General features: G+C 38.4%; 1 protein-coding gene across 1 annotated transcript in view; it reads left to right on the forward strand.

Annotated features, from left to right (window-relative positions):
- LRRFIP2 (LRR binding FLII interacting protein 2) overlaps positions 1 to 18,687 on the forward strand; it is an 83,938-nt gene that overhangs the window by 16,583 nt on the left and 48,668 nt on the right. The window contains exons 2-6 of the mRNA XM_023732204.1: positions 2,490 to 2,576; positions 9,662 to 9,718; positions 9,815 to 9,859; positions 16,282 to 16,347; positions 18,038 to 18,112. Of these exons, the coding sequence (XP_023587972.1) occupies positions 2,490 to 2,576; positions 9,662 to 9,718; positions 9,815 to 9,859; positions 16,282 to 16,347; positions 18,038 to 18,112 (330 nt within the window). The remainder of the gene's footprint in view (positions 1 to 2,489; positions 2,577 to 9,661; positions 9,719 to 9,814; positions 9,860 to 16,281; positions 16,348 to 18,037; positions 18,113 to 18,687) is intronic.

Raw genomic sequence — 18,687 nt, forward strand, 5'->3', positions numbered from 1 at the left:
GTAGTACCGGTACAAGCTCTTCTGTAAATGTTTTGTAGAATTCTCCAGTGAAGCCATCTGGGCCAGGGCTTTTTTTGGTTGGGAGTTTTTTTATTACTATAGGTTTTATTTTTAAAGACAGAGACCAATATAAAATCCAGTTGGGAAAACTAATTGCTCCGGGCATGTCCATGGTTAGATCTTGGGGTTGGTAAATTGCAGTGTACTTTGTAGGACTTCCACTTTTAAAGGGCCAGGTAAGCAGACTGGGAAATTTCCAGAACAGGGGTAGTTGAATGAGAGTTAACTACTGTATTAAATTGTCACTCTCCTCTGAACCCTGCTGTGGTCTTGCCAAGTAAATCTTAGTTGCTTCCTCCTGCATGGCTTCCTTCCCTGTAAACATTGTATTTCTGTTGTCCTCAACTAGATTGTGAGCTTCTTTAGGGCAAAGATGTTACCTTACTCTGTATTTTCAGCACCTACCATTGTTACTTACACTTGGCGGACCCTGGTGACCACTGGCTGAGCCCTTAATATGAGACCTGGGCACAAATACAGGTAGTCCCCAATTTACGACGGAGTTCTGTTCCGACAACTCCAGTGTAAGTCGGTTCTGACATAAGTCGAATACCTCAGTTTTATTTATTTATTTTGTCACATTTTTATTATTATTGCCTTTTACTATCAGTATCTTTATAAATCCGATCTTTGAAGGTTGGAAAAATTACATATAAACATCTGGCAGTGAACCCCTGAGAATGATAATCTCAGCAAATTCACGCTGCAGCATTGTATGTAGTACATATTATGAATAAGATGTACCAAAAAAAAAAAAAGAAAAGAAGATAGTTGTAAGTGTGGTTTGTGGTAACTCGGATATGTCGTAAGTCGGGGACTACCCGTATAACAACACAGGAAGAAGCACCTACTGTAGTTACCAGAGGGGAAATCTGAATTAGAGTTAGGGAGGCCTGGTCGCGCAGTGGTTAAGAGCTGGGCTGCTAACCAAAGGGTCAGCAGTCCAAATCCACCAGCCGCTCCTTGGAAACCCTATGGGGCAGTTCTCCTCTGTACTATAGGGTCGCTATGAGTCGGGATCGACTCACTGGCAATGGGTTTGGTTTTTTGGTTTGTGGCTAAGAGCAGAGGGAACCACTACAAGATAGAAACCCCAAGAGTGAGAAGATTTTTAAGTTTGATGTGGTATATCAAGTATTTCCTTGATAAACTGGTCCAGGTATGTATTCATTTGATTATTGAACAGACACTTAGGCGTGGAACTTGCGGGGTAAGAGAAGCATGTATTTTTAATGCAGTGTAATAAAGCCACAGCAGAGGCATGCGCAGAGTATTAACCTGTAAAGGAGAGAAGGAGGAAACCTTCGTGGACGGTAACCTTGAGCTGAATGAGAGAGAAGGGAGAGCACCTCCTGCCAGGCAAACAGTCTGTGAAGAGGATTCCAGGGGGAGATGGGATGCAGCTGGTGCATGTGGGACAAGGACGGGAAGTCGGGCGGGGATCTGACTGTGAAGAACTGTCAGTGTTTGCTTCTTTCTCCTCTCTCCTCTCTCTGTGCTCTTCTCAGGAACTATGCCTTAACCACAGGTGATGGGGAGCCAGTGGTGGGTTTCACGTAGAGTGGCATGCTCAGAAATGTGGTTTGAGAACGCCTCGTTTGGCAGTCATGTAACCATGTAGATGGTGAATTGTAGGGCAGATTCTGCAGGCAGATAGATGGATTTAGAGGCAGTTGCAGTAGTCCAGGCAAAAGATGAGGAGTTCCTATTGTCTGATTCCATGTATATGAAATGTCCAGAGTAGACAAATCCGTAGAGATGGTAAGTAGATTATTGGTTGCCAGGGGCTAGGGGAAGAAGGGGATGGGGAGTGACTGCTAATGGCGATAGCATTTCTTTCTGGAGTGATGAAAATGTTCTGGAATTATGCATTGGTCTGATAGTTGCACAACCTTGTGAATATACTAGAAGTCATTGAATTGTATACTTTAAAAGGGTGAATTTTATGTGTGTGAGTTACAACTCCAAAAAAGAGAGAGATGATGAGCTCCTGAAACAAGCAGAAACAGTGAGGATAAAGAAAGTGAGGATGGATTTGAGACTCAGCGGTGGAGGACCTGCGGTACTTGGGGATTGAATATTGGCAACATACAAAATTTAGTAGATGCTGGTTCTGAAGTTTCTAGTTTGGACGATTGAATTGATAGAGAAAGAAATTCTGGGGAGCAAAAAAGCAAATTTGAAGAGACATGATGAATTCAGTGTGAAATGTTTTGAATGTACAGCTAAATGTAAAGGCCCAGATTTTAGGAGAGACTCTTGGAGGCGAGACAGAAATGAGTGACTAGGGCTTGACTGAAGAAATCAGTCAAACTTGCTGATAGGTGAGAATCCTGTCCTTCCCCCCTTCCGTATCCTCAAATCTGGTGTAGAAGTTTTTTTGGTAGTTGTTGTTTTGTTTTAAGCTGAATCTTTATGTTGCTTTTTAGGCAGAGGCAAGGCTAGCAGCAAAACGGGCCGCCCGGGCAGAAGCAAGAGATATACGCATGAGAGAACTGGAACGACAACAGAAAGAGGTAATTTGGGGAAGCTGGGAGAGTAACCCTGATTCTGTGCTAGTCCTGAAAAAATTAGTACTTGGCTAATTTACTTCGGACGTGAATCCGGTTCCCTTTGAAACACTGGGCACAGTATAATCTGATGTATGTATTTTAACAAGCTATTTTATATCAGCAAATCAAATGCAATGTTTGTTTTAAATAACAGCAAACACATCTATAGCCCTTACTATGTGCATTGTTATAAGTTAATACAGTGTTATAAACGCTTTACTTATGTTAGCAAAGATGAGCTTAGAGACTATATTTATTATAGTCTGAAATAGCCTAGTATTTGGATTAGTAATGTTATGATATCTAAATAGTAAAATACTATGAAGTGATTCAGCCATATTTGTTTTGAATATTTTTATTGGTTTTAGTGAAAGTTTACGCAGTGAATTAGGTCCCATTCAACAGTTCACACACAGATTGTTCCATGACACTGATTACAATCCCTCGCAACGTGTCCGCACTTTCCCCATTTCCGCTGTGCCTACCCCGTTTCCATCGATCCACTTTCCCTGCCCCTCCTTGCCTTCTCATTTTTGCTTTCTGGTAAGTATTGACCCTTTCATCTCGTATGGTTGACTGTTCTAAGGAGCACATTCCCCACGAGTGTTATTATTTATTTGATAGGCCAATCTGTTATTTGGCTTAAAGGTGACCTCCGGGAATGGGTTCAGTTCCAGGTTAAAAGGGTATCTTAGGGCAATAGTCTCAGGGTTTCCTTTCACCTCTGTCAGTCCAGTTAGTCTGATCTTTTTTTATGAATTAAAGTTTTGTTCTACATTTTTCTCCCATTCTGATTGGGACCTTCTCTTGCGTCCCTGGTCAGAACAGTCGGTAGCGGTAGCCGGGCACCATCTGGTTCTTCTAGTCTCAGACTAGAAGAGGCTGTGGTTTGCGTGGGCCGTCAGTCCAGTGGACCGATCTCTTCCTCGAGTCTTTGTTTCACTCTCTGCTCCAGATGAGAAGTGACCAGTAGTTGTATCTTAGATGGCCGCTCGCAAGCTTTTAAGACCCCAGACGCTACTCACCAAACTAGGATGTAGAACATTATCTTTATGAACTAAGTTATGCCACTTAACCTAATTGTCCCATGAGTCAACCATACATTTTTGAAGCATATTTAATAATAGAGGAAAAATTCATGCAAGAAAATTAGTGGAGGGAAAAAAGAAAACTAAGACTGGTAGGATCCTAATTTTGTGTTATTACAAACCAATATCCATATATAGGATCAAAAAATACTGGCAAGAAGTGATTACCATCAGTACTTTGGTTTGTCTATGCCGGGTTTATGGTTGATTTTTAGAAATTTTCAATATTAGAAAAAAGACATATAGAAATTGGGCTGATTTAAAATGGAAGGTATATTCATTTCCTCTTTTTACCTTTCCCTTCTGACATTAATGTGGCTCTGAAAATTCCCAGTAAAATATTTCTGATGTCTTATTTTAGTGTGAAGGGGGAAAACATCTGCAGAACAGTATTAAACATTTATTTTGATGTTGGATGTGGATCTCCTGCTAACAGCTTGAGGAGAAATTTCTAGATTCCATATTGTCACAGCTCAGAACAACACAAAGTTGCTTTTTTTTTTTTTTTTTTAAACATTATATATAGTTTCAAATATTGAATGCAGTTCTTGGCTGGAAATGGAAATGTTGCAATGCATTGTTTTTTATACTCCTAAAATTCTAGTAAATTATAAGAGGAGGAGACAATGACCGAGTATAAGTTCTGTTTCGGGTCCTCTAAACTATAGAGAACCGTGTATGTCTTTCCTATTGAGCGCATATTTAGCTCAGTAAGTTTCCACGTTTTGAACGTGTGATTTACTTTGAATCTGCTATCATTGCTCTTCAGTGAAGATTTCTATGATTGATTTGAGGCTTTTTGGAGAATGCAGTGTGTTGGAAAACTTCCATTTATGAAACTTTTGCCCTTGTAGCACTCTCATCATTCCTGTGACCGGAAGTGGGGACAGATTCAGAAGTGGCTGGTAGGCCAGGACTGCCTGGCATGCATGTTGTGACCAGTCGCTGACATAATGCAGTCTTGAAGTAAAACATTGACTAATAGTTTGCAAAGTGAAAGTGTTTGGCATGTGTGAACCTAAAGGTCAGAGTATCTGTTCTGTCTACAGTGGGCCTAACGTGTACTTAGAGTTCAGCCATTTTCTTTCTTTCTTTTTTTTTTTTTTAGCGTTTCATGAATGCTGTTTACCAGGAAGGATTAATCAATTAATCTCAATCTCTCTCTGTCTCTCTGCCTTGCTGCCTCTTCCCCTCTCTCTCATATTACTAAGTTAGCAGGATCTGGACTGAGAGATGGATCAAGTCATTCTTTCATCTTTTCTAAAGATTACTCTTTATTTTTTCAGCTTTCTCACCTCCCTTTTCAAGTCCTCTGCCACAACTCTCAAATTTGGTGGCTACAAAAAAAAATTGTGAGCTAGCAGAGCATGCGTCACTGTGAATTATTCCTAAATTTGATCTTTTTCAAAGTTGAGTTCCCCAACCGTCTCCTGTTGGAGAGGTTTTTAACTTGGTATACGAACAGCTTGAGAAGTAGGGGAACATGAAGCCTTAAAATCCCATACAAAACTGTGAATGTGCGTGCATTTTATAGGAAGCGCCCCAGGTGTTTTTATCATCAAATTTTCGAAGGAGTCTGTGATCCTCACAGAGCTAAGAGCCACTGTCTAATTGATGTTAAATAAGCAGCTTTCATAAGCAGATCCTTTCTGTATCAATGTTTTAAGGTACAACGAGGAATTAAAATATTTGTGGCTGGAATGACCTATAAATTTAAAACTTTATTATAATTCTCATTGTGCTATTGTTTTAGAAAAGAGAAAGAAGATGTTGAATTAAGCGGCTCTTCATGTATGTGTCGGTTACTTTGGTGTGGAATCTGCCTTTTCTTGTAACTAAAGCTAGTCTAATTGGTTTTATTTAAAGCGTCTTCTGCATGTAACTGGGCTAACATTACTGACAGTGCATTAAGAGTGTTTCATGTGAGTAAAAGAAATCACTTTTGCCTACAATTGTTTTTCATGGAAATATTAGTTCTTTTTAATTGTGTATTATAATTCTAAAATTATATTACCTAAGATTTTAATGTCTTAGGACATACAAACATTAAGAAGAAAAGCCCAGATGAAAAGTCTAGTATTTCCTGTGTTCAAGGGTCATGAAGATAAGTGTCTCTTTTTTTAATCTCTGTGAAATGTATGCAGTTTAGGCAGTGACTGTGCTAGATTTGTGTGGAGGTGGGGGTGATTTGGGTTAGAGGCTTAATATGCAGGTGGTGACTAACCCAAGTCTCGAGAGATGACTAGGACTTGGACGCCAGAGAAGGCAGAGTTTAGTTTCATGCCAATCATGATCACCTCTCACCGCTCCTGAGCCTTGCTTTTACTCCTTTCAAATGATTCTTCCTCTCAATTCTTTCTCATTTCTCTGACTGCCTTCTGTCTGCCAGCCCATGGTAGAAGTTGGCATGTGACAGTCACAATCTAACATATAAATTGCTAGTGAGTTCATAGCGAAATAAATGGTGCATACACAAACAATAGAACTATCCGTTACCAGAAGGAAGAATCTTCCCATATTAAAAATTTCTTCTAATTTCAATACATTTTTTGTGAAGAGAGAATGTTGACGATGTGAATAGGAAAGCAAAGGCATGAGGCCCAGGAATGGAGTTGAGTTTGTATTGCACGCTTGTGCTGATGCTTTTTACGTAGGTTTTCATGTCACATTATAAGACAGGTACCACTGTCTCCATTTTATAGGTAAGGAGATAGATGATTGAAGTAAACAACTTGCTTAGTCATTGACAGAGCCAGAATTTGAAGGTCTGAGGTAGTGCCACAGCTGCTAGTGAATTGGAAGGTGAAGGGAGCAAGAAGGAAAGGTCTAAGTCTGCCTTGACTTTCAGATAGTCTTAGTTTAGCCAACTTTCCATGAGCCTAATGATCGTATTTTTAAATTGAGTGTCTTAATCAGTAGTGTGTTGGTGACTCAAAAGAGAAAATGCAGTTACTGAGGTTTCCTCATTTGAAATTGAAGGCATGGCTCCGTCCCTGACTTAATAAACCTTATTTGTTGACAGAGGTGATGGCCAGCTGTATTCAGGGGGCTGTGGTTTTCTTTTAATAAAACCACTTTATCCTCACTTCAAGTGAACCTTTGAAAGCAGAGTGTATGTTTCATTTCCATTAATTTAATCTAAAAGTATGAAAACATAATTTTCCAGAAAGTCTCGAACAAATATAAACCTATCTTTTAAGCAATTGTCGTGTTTGTTCAGCCTGCGGTCCTTTCTTGCTAACCACACCCAGGATGATGAGAACTTACTGCTTTACTGACTGTGGAGGAGAGGCATCCTCTGCTTTGTGATTGGTATCCAGGAACCCAGTTTGCTGAGATCTTTTCCCATTTGGCCACTGGGGCTATTAATTAAAGAAAAGCCAATTGTCAATTTAAACAGTGTCTAAAAATACCTGGGAAATGAAGCTTTTTGTTCTTCCAGAGAAGGAGAAATCTCTTGAGTAAAAATCAGGATAGCTGGTCGTCTTCTTCCTGTTCTTTTTATGTAGTTAGCATAGATTTAGCCAGTGTTGCATGGTGTCTTTATGGGTGGTCTGGAGAGTTAGGAGATCTGAATGCTGCTCCTAGCTTTATGACCTGGGGCATGTTACTTAATCCCTCTGTGCTGCGGGTTTTTTACTGTAAAATAAAGGGATCAGGCTAGAGGAGCTCTGAGGAGTCATCTAGCTCTTAAAAGTAATTCTGGGGTTGCTTCCAGGGTCTGTTAGCCAAGGGGTTTCTTCTGTTTTCTTCACATTTACCACTGTGCAGAAGTATTCAAGGGAGGAGCACTTAAAGTCTGCCCAAATGCCTTGCCTTTCTGTACAGGAGTGACCTTACTGGCAGATTCTTAGTGGAATATGTGTTTTGAGTTTTTTTTAATGTAATGAAAGAATTGCCTTTACTGTTTTACCCGAGTATGCGTTTATCAGATAGGTTTAGGTGCTGTCCAGTACAGTAGCTGTTAGCGACATGTGGGTAATTAGATTTAAATAGATTAAAATTAAATTAAAAATTTAGTTCCCCACTTGTGCTTTCAGCATGTCATGTGGCTAGTGGCCACCATATCAGACAACACAAATACAGAACATTTCCATTGCCACAGAAAGTTCTATTCGATAGTGCTGGCTTAAGGTATAGTTTATGGCTGTGGAATGAATTATATTCTGTGTTCAAATTAACTGGCCTTATGGAGTTTACACTTTATTCTGTAGTATTCTCAAGTCTTTTAGCCATTTTAAAAATGGGGCTAGAAAGAAAAACTGTTTAAATGTGGAGGTATATCAATTCTTAATAAGATATTTTTATTTAAATTATTTTTATAATAGGCATAATTGAAAATAAATATGAAATGTTCTGTCTTAACTACATCTTTGATGGGATGTGCTCTTTACTGATGGGTTTTTAAAAAGTGCTTTTGTGGGATAGGTGGAATGAAAAGAAAGAGTAGAATAAAGGGAAGATTGGACAGGATCACATGAACTTTCTTACACCATGTATATCACCCTAGTACCTCAAATAGTAACTGGGGTGCTGGAGCATGGAGAATTAACCCACCTGCATAGCACAAGGCTATTGAAATGATCCAAGTTAACTAGCCTAGAACTGGTTACCATTTAATAAACTATATCCACCTTGATGGGCTAAGGCACATGCCTTCAAACATTTGTAGTATTGCCTGATGTTCAAAGAAAGGGAAGGGTTTTGCTTGGCTTCTTGTAGGTTATTATATGCTTCTGTTGCATAACAAAAAATGTAAATCAATGATGAATACTACAGATCAGAACACTCTATTGGAAATCAGAAATTGTGGAATCCTACTGATGCTTATAACAGACTTCGGATTAGGTTTGATCACATGCCTCAGTGCACACAGCAGGTGTCAGCCAGGATTTTTTGTGAAATTATGCTCAAAGATGATGACCCAAATAAGGCATTAAGTTGTGGTCTTGCAACTGAATTACTGTTTCTGAATTTGAAATGAATGGTCAGGCATAGGCACATCTTTTTGTTTCACCTGCATAATGATCATGCTGGATTGCCACACGGTGTCGAGAATTAGTTCTTTTTGGAAAAGATAGTGTTGATTAGCTATGAACCCAGTTGCACGTGGATTCTTAGTCAATGCAAATTAGTTTAACGCTTTGGACTTTGAGGTTCTGAAAGATCAGACATTCCTTATAGTTTCAGGTGGTTAGGGTCTAGGGACTAGCCATTTGATTTTACCTGACTCAGGACTTAATATTCCAGTGCTAATCCCTACATGTGAAAAATTTTAGAACTGCATTTAGTTTAGTCAGCTGCCAGGCTGCGGTCAATTTTTTGTTTCTAACAGTCGTCTTAATGCATGACTTGATAACTTCAGCAGTTCTAAAATACCCAGTTTTGTCTAATTAGAAGTAGCTGTTTATATTAAGGACGCACAGTCAGAGGCTGTCATTTCATTTAATTGTTCGTTTCCAGTCCAGAGTGCTGAAAGAAAAGAAACTGAAATTCTCCGCGGTGAGCGTGGAATTATAACCAAAGTCCCTGTGGGGCAACACACTGTCTCCTTAAAAGATATCTGGGATAAGGTAGACGTTTCTTCCCGCCTTGGATAAACTGAGATCCACAATAAGAAGTTGACGAAGATTTACTTTTAATGCTGAACTAAGTTTCTGTTTGTTAATAAGTATACTCCTTTATTTTCATCTTGATATTTTGAGCTCGCTTGGTCATACACAGAGTCTACAAGTGGTCAGGCATACATACACCTGATAAAATGAGAACGTTGCACGATTACTTCTCCTTTCTTTCCAGCCAAAGCATGTGGCTGCCCAGAACTCAGCTTTTGAAGCTAAGTTGTCCAGACCTGGTGTTATAAGGAAGGAAGGTGTTACTCTTCTGTTAACCGATTGTGCTCGATTGTTCTGATAACCTCTAAGCAGTGATTAACTCTCGGTCTACTTTATCCTTTCCCAGGAAGATTCGGAAAAGGCCAGGTATTCCCACCGGTCCAGTCATCATCGTCCTTATCTGGTTTGTAGTAACCTATAAACTTGCCCCTAACACTTTTCCCCATTAGCTTAAAGTAGTCACTCATGAATTTTTACTGTTTGTTCTTATTTTTATCAGGGAGTTGAGGATGCAATGTCTGTTCGAAGTCTTGGCAGTCACAGGGTTGGTATTCTAAGTTGCTTACACCATAATAGCAAAGCTTGTATGTGTGAGCTTTCTGCATCATCCTTGGCTAAACAATCTGACGGTGTCCATGTGTTCCTTTGTCTCTTAAAAAAAAACAGAAACTATCGTAGATGTCTTTTTGTTGGAAAATGATGCTTTCCTCTCAAATTATTGCTGTACAGTAAATCAGTTTTTAAATTGCGTATTTTCATCTATTATATGTTTCTACTCTTTCTATAGAAGGACTTTTGATTTTGGAAAATCAAAGAAAACAATAAGATTGATTTTATAGACTAACCTCTGCTTGGTTCTGACTTTCAGGTTTTCTCCATTTTTCATATTTAAAAAAATGATAATTAAATGGGAAATAATTTTGAGCCTTGGGTGACTAATTATAATTTTGCTACATGGAAAAATTGAGAGATTGATTTGGCAAATTCCCTGCTTGTTATATGTATAGGAGTTACCATGCGTTGACATTTCGATGAACATTTTACGGAACGCTCACAGCTTTTAGCATGTAATTGCTGCTACTCAAGGTACACGAGAAGCTGCTCCTTAAAGGCTTACGTATGTGCTGTGAGTGATCACTCTTTAAGACTTGTGCGCTAAATCTTAAAGCAAGGCTTTTAATTTGCACATTGATAATATTGTATATATACTTGCTTACACCTAGATTTTTCATCAGTAAAATGATTTTTCATGTTAAGGTCTGTATTTGTTAACTTTCCCTAAGTCCTCTTTCTTTCCGCCTTGTTTAATGTATAAAAATACATTATAGTAAACTAAAGTGTCTTCTGGCTTGTTCGTTATTGACATGTTTGTATTTTTAAGTCTTCCATACAGGTTATTTTCATGTTAGTGAATGTAATCTCCTGTCTTTTTAGAGTAAGCTAGTAAACTAATTTTTGAGCCATAAACATTTTGCTTACTTATGAAAGTTTAGACTTACAAGAATATTAACAAGCCTTTACAGAAATCTAAGACAATCAGCAGCTTAAAAATAATGGCATAGGAGAAAAGCTTTAAGATAATAAATGTGTCAAGCTTCTTCTTGGAGATAACTTTGATTTTTCTCTTTAAATACTTTGAAAAGAATCATACATGGAGTTGGTATTGAAAGCTTAAAAGTTGAGTATCAAGGACTGTGAAAACAACTACCCCCCCCCGCCCCCCCGGGCCTTTAAATGTAGGGCTTTTTCCTTTGCTTTCAGGTATGATGTTCCTAGTGTGAATTTTTACATAGTGGTTCTGAAACTGGTCACATTTAAATTTGTTGTGGCCCCAGGGAAACTTGATTACATGTTAGTTTAACCTAAAGGTAAAAGCAACTGAATTTGACCTAATGTAGGAGTCTTAAAAAACAAATCTGCAAATAAACCAACAAACAAAAAGAAATGTGCAGTTAAACTGTTGGAGGAATTATTTACCCCAAGTATCTATAAAGTAATGAGACTGATTTTCTTTTGATGGAAATTGTATCATTAAAAAAATTTAAGACATAACTAGAACACTTACAGTGTTTTTATTGTGGTAATTGTGAAAAGTTGTTACCACGGGAAAAAGGGTAAGTGCTGAATATTTTCAAAAATTAGTGTGTGATCTTAAAGATTAATGAAAGGTTTATACCCTAGAGACTGTAGTACTTTACTGAGAGTATATATCCAACATGCTTTAAGTATTTAGATTTTCCTGGAAATATATCTGAAAGCTCATTAGTAACACTCTTTAAAAGAAATATAATTAAGTTTTAAAATTTTTTTTTTGTTTTTCCTAGGTAATATTGGGAGTTCTCAATTTTCATCAGATTATTTGCTTTTAAAGATAGCTTTATCATCTTCATTTAGCTGAATATATGGCTAACTGTGTTCTCTATAAAAATAAATGTGAGGACCTAAACCACAGACCTGAATTTTCTCGTGGCTTGCCATATAATTTTGAGGCTGTGGTGTTTTTCTGCTCGTTATTTTTTTTTTTAAGAAACTTTACTTATGAGCCGTGTATTTAAAATGCTACTACTTTTTGAACCTTGTATTTGGTATATGAACATTAGCAGTGCCTGGATGTGAGGAGATGTGTATTTATGGTTTTATGCTATCTTGTTAGGACTTTGACCTTTTGTCTGATTAACTTTCAGGTACTCCCTTTTTGTTCTTTTTTATTGTGCTATAGGTGAAAGTTTACAGCACAAATCAGTTTCTCATTTAAAAATACCCGTGCAAATTGTTTTGTGACATGGTTGCAATCCCCGCATTGTGTCAGCATTTTCCCCCTTTCCCTTTCCACCCTAGGTTCTGTGTGTCCATTGGTCCAGTTTTCCTGTCTCTTCTGCTTTCTTTTCTTTGCTTTTGGGCAGTTGTTGCCCATTTGGTCTCATATACTTGAATGAACTAAGAAGCACATCCCTCACGTGTGTTGTTTGTTTTCTAGGTCAGGTACTGCCTTTTTGAAAGGTGACCTGTCGGAAGGTATTCAGGCTGGAAACATTGGTGTCAATCCTGTAGACATTCAGTATAGGAATAAAAAGAGCAAAGGTAGTTCAAGAGTGTTGGTGGTGTGGTGAGAAAGGAGGATTGTATCAAAACCCTGAGATTAGAATTGAAACAGCCTGTATCTATTAGTTATGACGACGATTAGACCATTGACAATGTGGAACATGAGTGGCTGCCTTAAAAAAAAACTCACAAAGCTTGGTTATACTGTCGACTGTCACTGCTTTATATGCTGGAATACAAGAAAACTGTAAGGTACAGGTGATCCAGATGAGATGAGCTTGAATCAGAGCAGTCAGGCATACATTGCTATTTCTCATTGGTGGACATGTTTAGTTCCTATTTATGTATCAATGGCCTTAGTATAATTTAATGAATTTATTTTTCTTAAAATGTTTGCAATTTGTGTTTTATCATTACACTGTTTAATTCCATTGAAGAACCCATCCAAGGATATAACTGGGACACATTGGAGCAGAGCCAGTACCCCCAAAAGGAAAGACATCATGGTGTGTAGCCCAGAAAAATGCATGGTGTTACGGTGTTAGGTATTATGCGTTCGCTGCTGGTTGACTCAGCCTTCTGGGGTTTTGAGAAGTAGGTACATTCTGATAGAAGTTGATGCTCGGTTAGCTTTGTTTCCATACCTCTTTGCTGTTATGTTTTGTTTCCAAATGAAAACTTACAGGCAAATTGTTCTGAGAGTTTTAAAATATATATATATATATTTTGGTAAATGTTAATAACAAATTTGGAAATATTTTAGCTAGAGCCATTGATATTTTTGATTTTTCTCCTTTGAGGAATCATTTTGCTTTTAAAATAACATAAATATCAACTGTTATTTATTGTACGAGTTCTTTTTCTTTGCTCCATGTTCTAGTAGCAATTTGGATGTCCAAGTCATGGATTTCTCTGTCAGATAGATTCAACAATTTTTTAAACCCAGCTGAATTCACCATTATATTTTGGAAAAGGAAACGGAATAGATTAATTTCAATTCAACTGTGTTAAATCCTATGCTGAAGAAATAAGATGGCTACTCTCTTCAATGAAATTTATCTGGTTGGGAGGATGGAATAGTGTATATGCTAGAATGTGTGGCTTGAGTAATAATGTGTTTTGATCATTTTTTTTTTCCTTTCCCTTTTAAACAAATGGGTTAGATATTAACTGAGAAAAGTAAATTAAATTTACTGTAGATAAGGAACTTTATTTTCAGGCAAATAACACCTCGGAAAGTTTCATTATACATTTTAGACAATTTTGGATAAACAAAATTTTGTTACACATGCAATAATAACACTCTTATTGCTTGTCTTTTCTGGTAGTTTTTAGGATTAAAAAAAAAAAGCAAAACCCGTTGCCATTGGGTCGATTCTGACTCATAGCGACTGTACAGGACAGAGTAGACCTGCCCCATAGGGTTTCCAAGGAGTGGCTGGTGGATTCGAACTGTCGACCTTCTGGTTAGCAGCTGAGCTCTTAACCACTGTGCTCCAAAGATACATTTACCAAACAATAAATATTTAAACTGCCAGAGGAACTTGTTCATTACTTTTATTTATTTTATACATTGGTGTCCTGGCTGAGATTGCTTCAGACAGGTAAGTCAGAATGCTTAAAGAAGTAATGTTTGGAAACCACAAATCTGAGTACAGTAGTTATTACTTAGGTACTTGGATTTGAAATGTGACATTACATATTTTACTTTTTTTTTTTTTTAAGGACCCTACATAAAATGTAGGTTTTCTGGTCTTAACATACATTTTATATATTTTTCTTTGATTTACATTTAATAATATACTTTGATCTGACCCCGTCTCTCAGTTTGTTCAGCATTTTTAATGGGGAAGGTTTTTGAGGAAGGATGCCTTTCAGGTGTGTTTCTGCAGGCAGATCCAAGGGAACTCTCCCCATTTTGATGCTGTTGTTTTTTCTAAGCTTAACCCTGCCAATTCTGTACTCTTGCCTCATTGCCTGTCCATGTTTCAAATGATGGGAAAATAATGAAAAGTAAAGCATCTTTTGACTTCAGAATGCTTAATCCCTGCATTTAAAGGTTCCTTAAGTGTTTTGTGCTATTGTGTACTGAGATTGAATTCTCACCATTAAGATTATGAGTTCTGTTACTTAGAAGAGAAATAGACATGCAATTTTAAATACACACACAGTTTAGCAACAGTTTATAGTAGGAGAAAGTGGCCGGGGGGGAGAATAGTCTTTAATTCAAGTGCAATAACCTTCGCATTTGATAATATTTGACTTTAAAAAATAGTGCTGGACTTCTAATAATTTTGCAAATGTTCCTTTTTTTTCTCTTTGTATTTCTTAATTTGGAAATACATCCAATTCTCACCTTTTTCTGAAATCCAGTATGATGCTATCAAGGATAGATCCTCCAGACTTCCATCATTAGTACGTAGTGCATGACTGTGTTAAATGCAGAGTTTTACTTTATCCCCACCTGGTGATGCTAATCATTGATTGTGACTAACTTTCACGGGTTTGTTATGATGTTGTGGGGGAGCCAAACTTACTGTTTTGTAATTGCATGATAATTTATCATTTGAGTAATAATTTTTCTTTGAGAATTTCAAGATCAGTGAAAATGATTTGCTTCCCTGTTCAGGACTGCAGTTGGTATTAACAACATCTTTTGTTAGAATGATGAGCCAGCCAGCCAGCTGATCCGCACTCAGTGCCCAGTGAGGCGTGTTCCTCACAGGTTTGGTTACACGCTGAGCTGTGGGAGCGCAGGACCGGCTGTGCTTCCTGTTATGTGTCGTGAGCTAGCAGGTGTAAGGTCACTAACAGAAACATCTAGCAGTCCCAGGTGAAACCAGAGACACCAGTATGTCTGAGCATTTTGGTTTGATTTAGTTTTTTTTTTTTTTTTGTAGTATGTCATTTTAACCAAGGAAGTTAAGCTATAGCATGCTTTTCTTGGGTTAATACTATGTCAGAAGGTTACCTGAGTGTCTAGACTATATAGGCATCTCTTAAAATGTTCAGGGTGATGTATAAAATGAAAGATATGCATATTGAAAAAGGAGTTCATGATCCTTGATTTGAAGCCTAGCTGCACAGGCGTGAGATGGCTTGCCTGGAGCAGAGAGTGTTCACCTGCGTTTGGCAGTTGATAGAGAGGACACTTCCAGCTGCTCCCCTCATTTCAGGCAAGCAGTACATAGCCAGATTGAATTTCTTGTTTGCCAGTTGGCCTTTTTAGTAGTTCTGCTGTCCTTTACCGCCCCCTCATATACACTTGGCTCTCGGTACCCCTAGCAGAAGTTATGTATTGAGACAGTTCTTTCTTCAAAGCTTCCTTATACAAGGCGATTGTCTAGTAATGCTCCTCCTGTGCTGGCCAGCCTGTGACATCTTGGCTGTTTTCCCCCTGAGCAGCACATGCTCTGGGGCCACCAACCTGGGCTGAGAGTACTGCCTAGGGCAGTGCCTTGTCGTGTTCTTTGTTCTGTCAGTCCTGCTTTGGATGATCCAAAGGATTGCTTTTTGGCCTCTTTTTTTTTTCTTGGTAAGGAAGACAGTAGAAGGAGGTGGACTCTCTTGTCACTCATACCTTTAAAAAGAAGATAGAGGGACTCCAGTGAGGTGTGGGGTGAAGATCCCCACGGATATCCTGTCTGGCTCTGAGTCCTAATTAAATTTTCCTTAGCTGGCTGGACATTGAATTGGATGCTGGGCAGAGGGGGAGTGAGGGAGAGTGCAGATGTGAACTTAGAGGGGCCACGAATCTTGTCCACTCAAGTGCAGTGAGTCGCTTACTAACAGATGGGGAATAGATTGCATGTAGACTACTCTTTTTCTCATATGGACCCTTTGTGTGTATAATTTTAAGATTCACTGCATAAAATTGCTTTTAAAACTTTGCCATTAAAGTTAATATAAAATATTCACTTCCAGAGTCATTCCTATAGTCACTCCTACGGAATGAAGAGGAGGCCTTCCGGTTCTCATAAAGATCCCCTGGTTAGTTCTCTTGTGTCTTGTATGTCTCCTTCTGCTGAGGATTTTTAGGGGACTTAAGAATTATGATTGCTTTGGGGTGCTCCTAAAGCATTATCGAAACTTGTTAATGTATGTTACATGGTTTATCAGAACCCCATTAAAATAATTTTGTTTTCATGTAGAAGATTCAATGTCAGATTTAACATATGCTAACCCCAGGGGCTAGAGGTTGTAAGGTATCACAAGAACTCATTAACCAGGTATCTGCCTTTATGAACCATCCTTTGGATTGGACCTTAAGAGTAGCTTCAGTGACGTTCTCGTCCTTATTTTAGAAATTTGATTTGATTTAGTTTTGGTGTTATGTTGTTGTTAGGTGCTGTCAAGTTGACTCCAACTCACAAAATAGGTTTCATTTGGAACATGTGTTTCTAGGTCAGATTTTGGGAATGTGGAATGCATTTTCTGGTAGAAATAAAAAGTGTGATGGCAGAACTCCCATGCTAACTTGAAATCTCTTTAACCTATAATGTAATTAAACTACAGAACTGATAGTGTCCAATCCAGCCTCCATGAAGACCATTTCTGTGGGGGAGAATGTCTCCAGAATGCCCGCTTGGGGCGCTCGGAGCACCTCCTTCCTGTCAGGCTGCCATAGGAGTACTGGCAAAGGAAGTGCAATCCGAGCTCCCTGCTGACTTCAGGATTCCCACGGAAGGGGCTCTGACTTTGGTGGAGTGGAGAGAGGGTTGGGAGGCTTTGGCTGCTAGAAGGAGGGAGGGGAGAGTGCTAGGGGTGCCGGATCACAGTGTCAGCAATAGAAAACCAGAAAGCCAAACCCACTGCTGTGGAGTCGATTCCGACTCCCAGCAACCCCGCAGGCCAGAGTAGAACTGCCCCATAGGGTTTCCGAGGCTGTGTGATCTTTACGGACGCACACTGCCACATGGTTCTCCCAAAGAGGGGCTAGTGGGTTCCAACTGCCAACCTTTCAGTTAGCAGCTGAGAGCTTAATCACTGCGCCACAGGGCTCCTTGTCATCAGTGCAGGAGTTTTTTAATTCAGGAATTGCCTGAATTTGCTTAGCCTTGAGTAAAATACATGACTAGAGAAAGGAAAGGGAATTTTATTATGATTTTCTCCCCCTCAGGTAAACACAGTGTATGAAGTTATTGTTTTGTGCTGTGTATTGAAAATGAAGCTGCTGTAGATTGTTCAGACTAACCATATTTAGCTCTCTCTTTTTTAAATAATTTAATTCAGTCGGTTTATTTTGACAAGTAGTGAGGCTAGGCAAAGTTTGGAATCAAATGACTGTTGAATCATTTCCATGGCTTTGCCAAATGGATTATAAAAGTGGTAATTATTTAGTTGTCCTGGATTTTCCAAGCACATTCCTAAGTATGACACTTAAATAAATCACTTATTTCCATTTCATTTTGACTGGGGGTTTATTGTTTTTTTTTTAAAGTAAAAAAAATTAGTAATGACTTGGTTTGAAAACGGTTCAACTTTAATACCAGTCTCTTGAGAGACTTACAATAATTGTTATTTTAGTTTTTACTTTCAAACATGATCCAGTGCTTTAAAGACGTTGTTTTGGAGGAGAAGGGGTTTAAAATATCAAAATTTGCCTTTGTGTGTTCAGAGTATTGTTGGTATAGTATTAACATTAATCTAAGAAAAATGTGTTTGCTGTTGCTTTTTGCAGAGCGGCCTCTACTTTGACCAGAGAAACTACAGCACTCTTAGGCATAGCAAACCCACCTCTGCCTCCTACACCCGGGTTTGTCTACACTGTTCTGGCTTGTGGGTTTCATCCCCATTTAACACATTGCTAACTCCCTTCTCCCTCGTTTGCGTTTTGACTAGTTAGAACTAATCTCTGCGTGTGCATTCATTAGTTTTGGTCACTGAATTCACATAGTCTCTGTGAGTGTGTTTTTAAAAAGGGGAACTGTTGAGTTACCATATTTGTGAGTACCATTTTTTAATGCTTTTTAATGAGAAATTTCAAACATACAAAAAAGTTCCGAGAATTGTACAGTGCACACCATGTACCTACTACTTAGATTGTACAGTTAGCGTTTTACTCCGTTTCCTTTATCACATAATTATCCGTCTGGCAGTCCATCTTAGTTGATGCATTTCAGAATCAGTTTGAAGGCATCAGGACACTTCATGGTGGGTACCCTTTTAATAAAAGCTTACATGTGAGAATCTAAACTATAAAAAGGATTAATGACAAGACGCTATTTGTTTAACGTTAGGATCTTTTGCTTTTTCAAGGCATTTGGCAAACCATACAGTTAAAATGCACATTGAGTATATGACACACAGTACATTTAAAATAATTCATTT

This window comes from Trichechus manatus, unplaced genomic scaffold (assembly GCF_000243295.1).
Source record: "Trichechus manatus latirostris isolate Lorelei unplaced genomic scaffold, TriManLat1.0 scaffold00049, whole genome shotgun sequence".
NCBI lineage: Eukaryota > Metazoa > Chordata > Mammalia > Sirenia > Trichechidae > Trichechus > Trichechus manatus.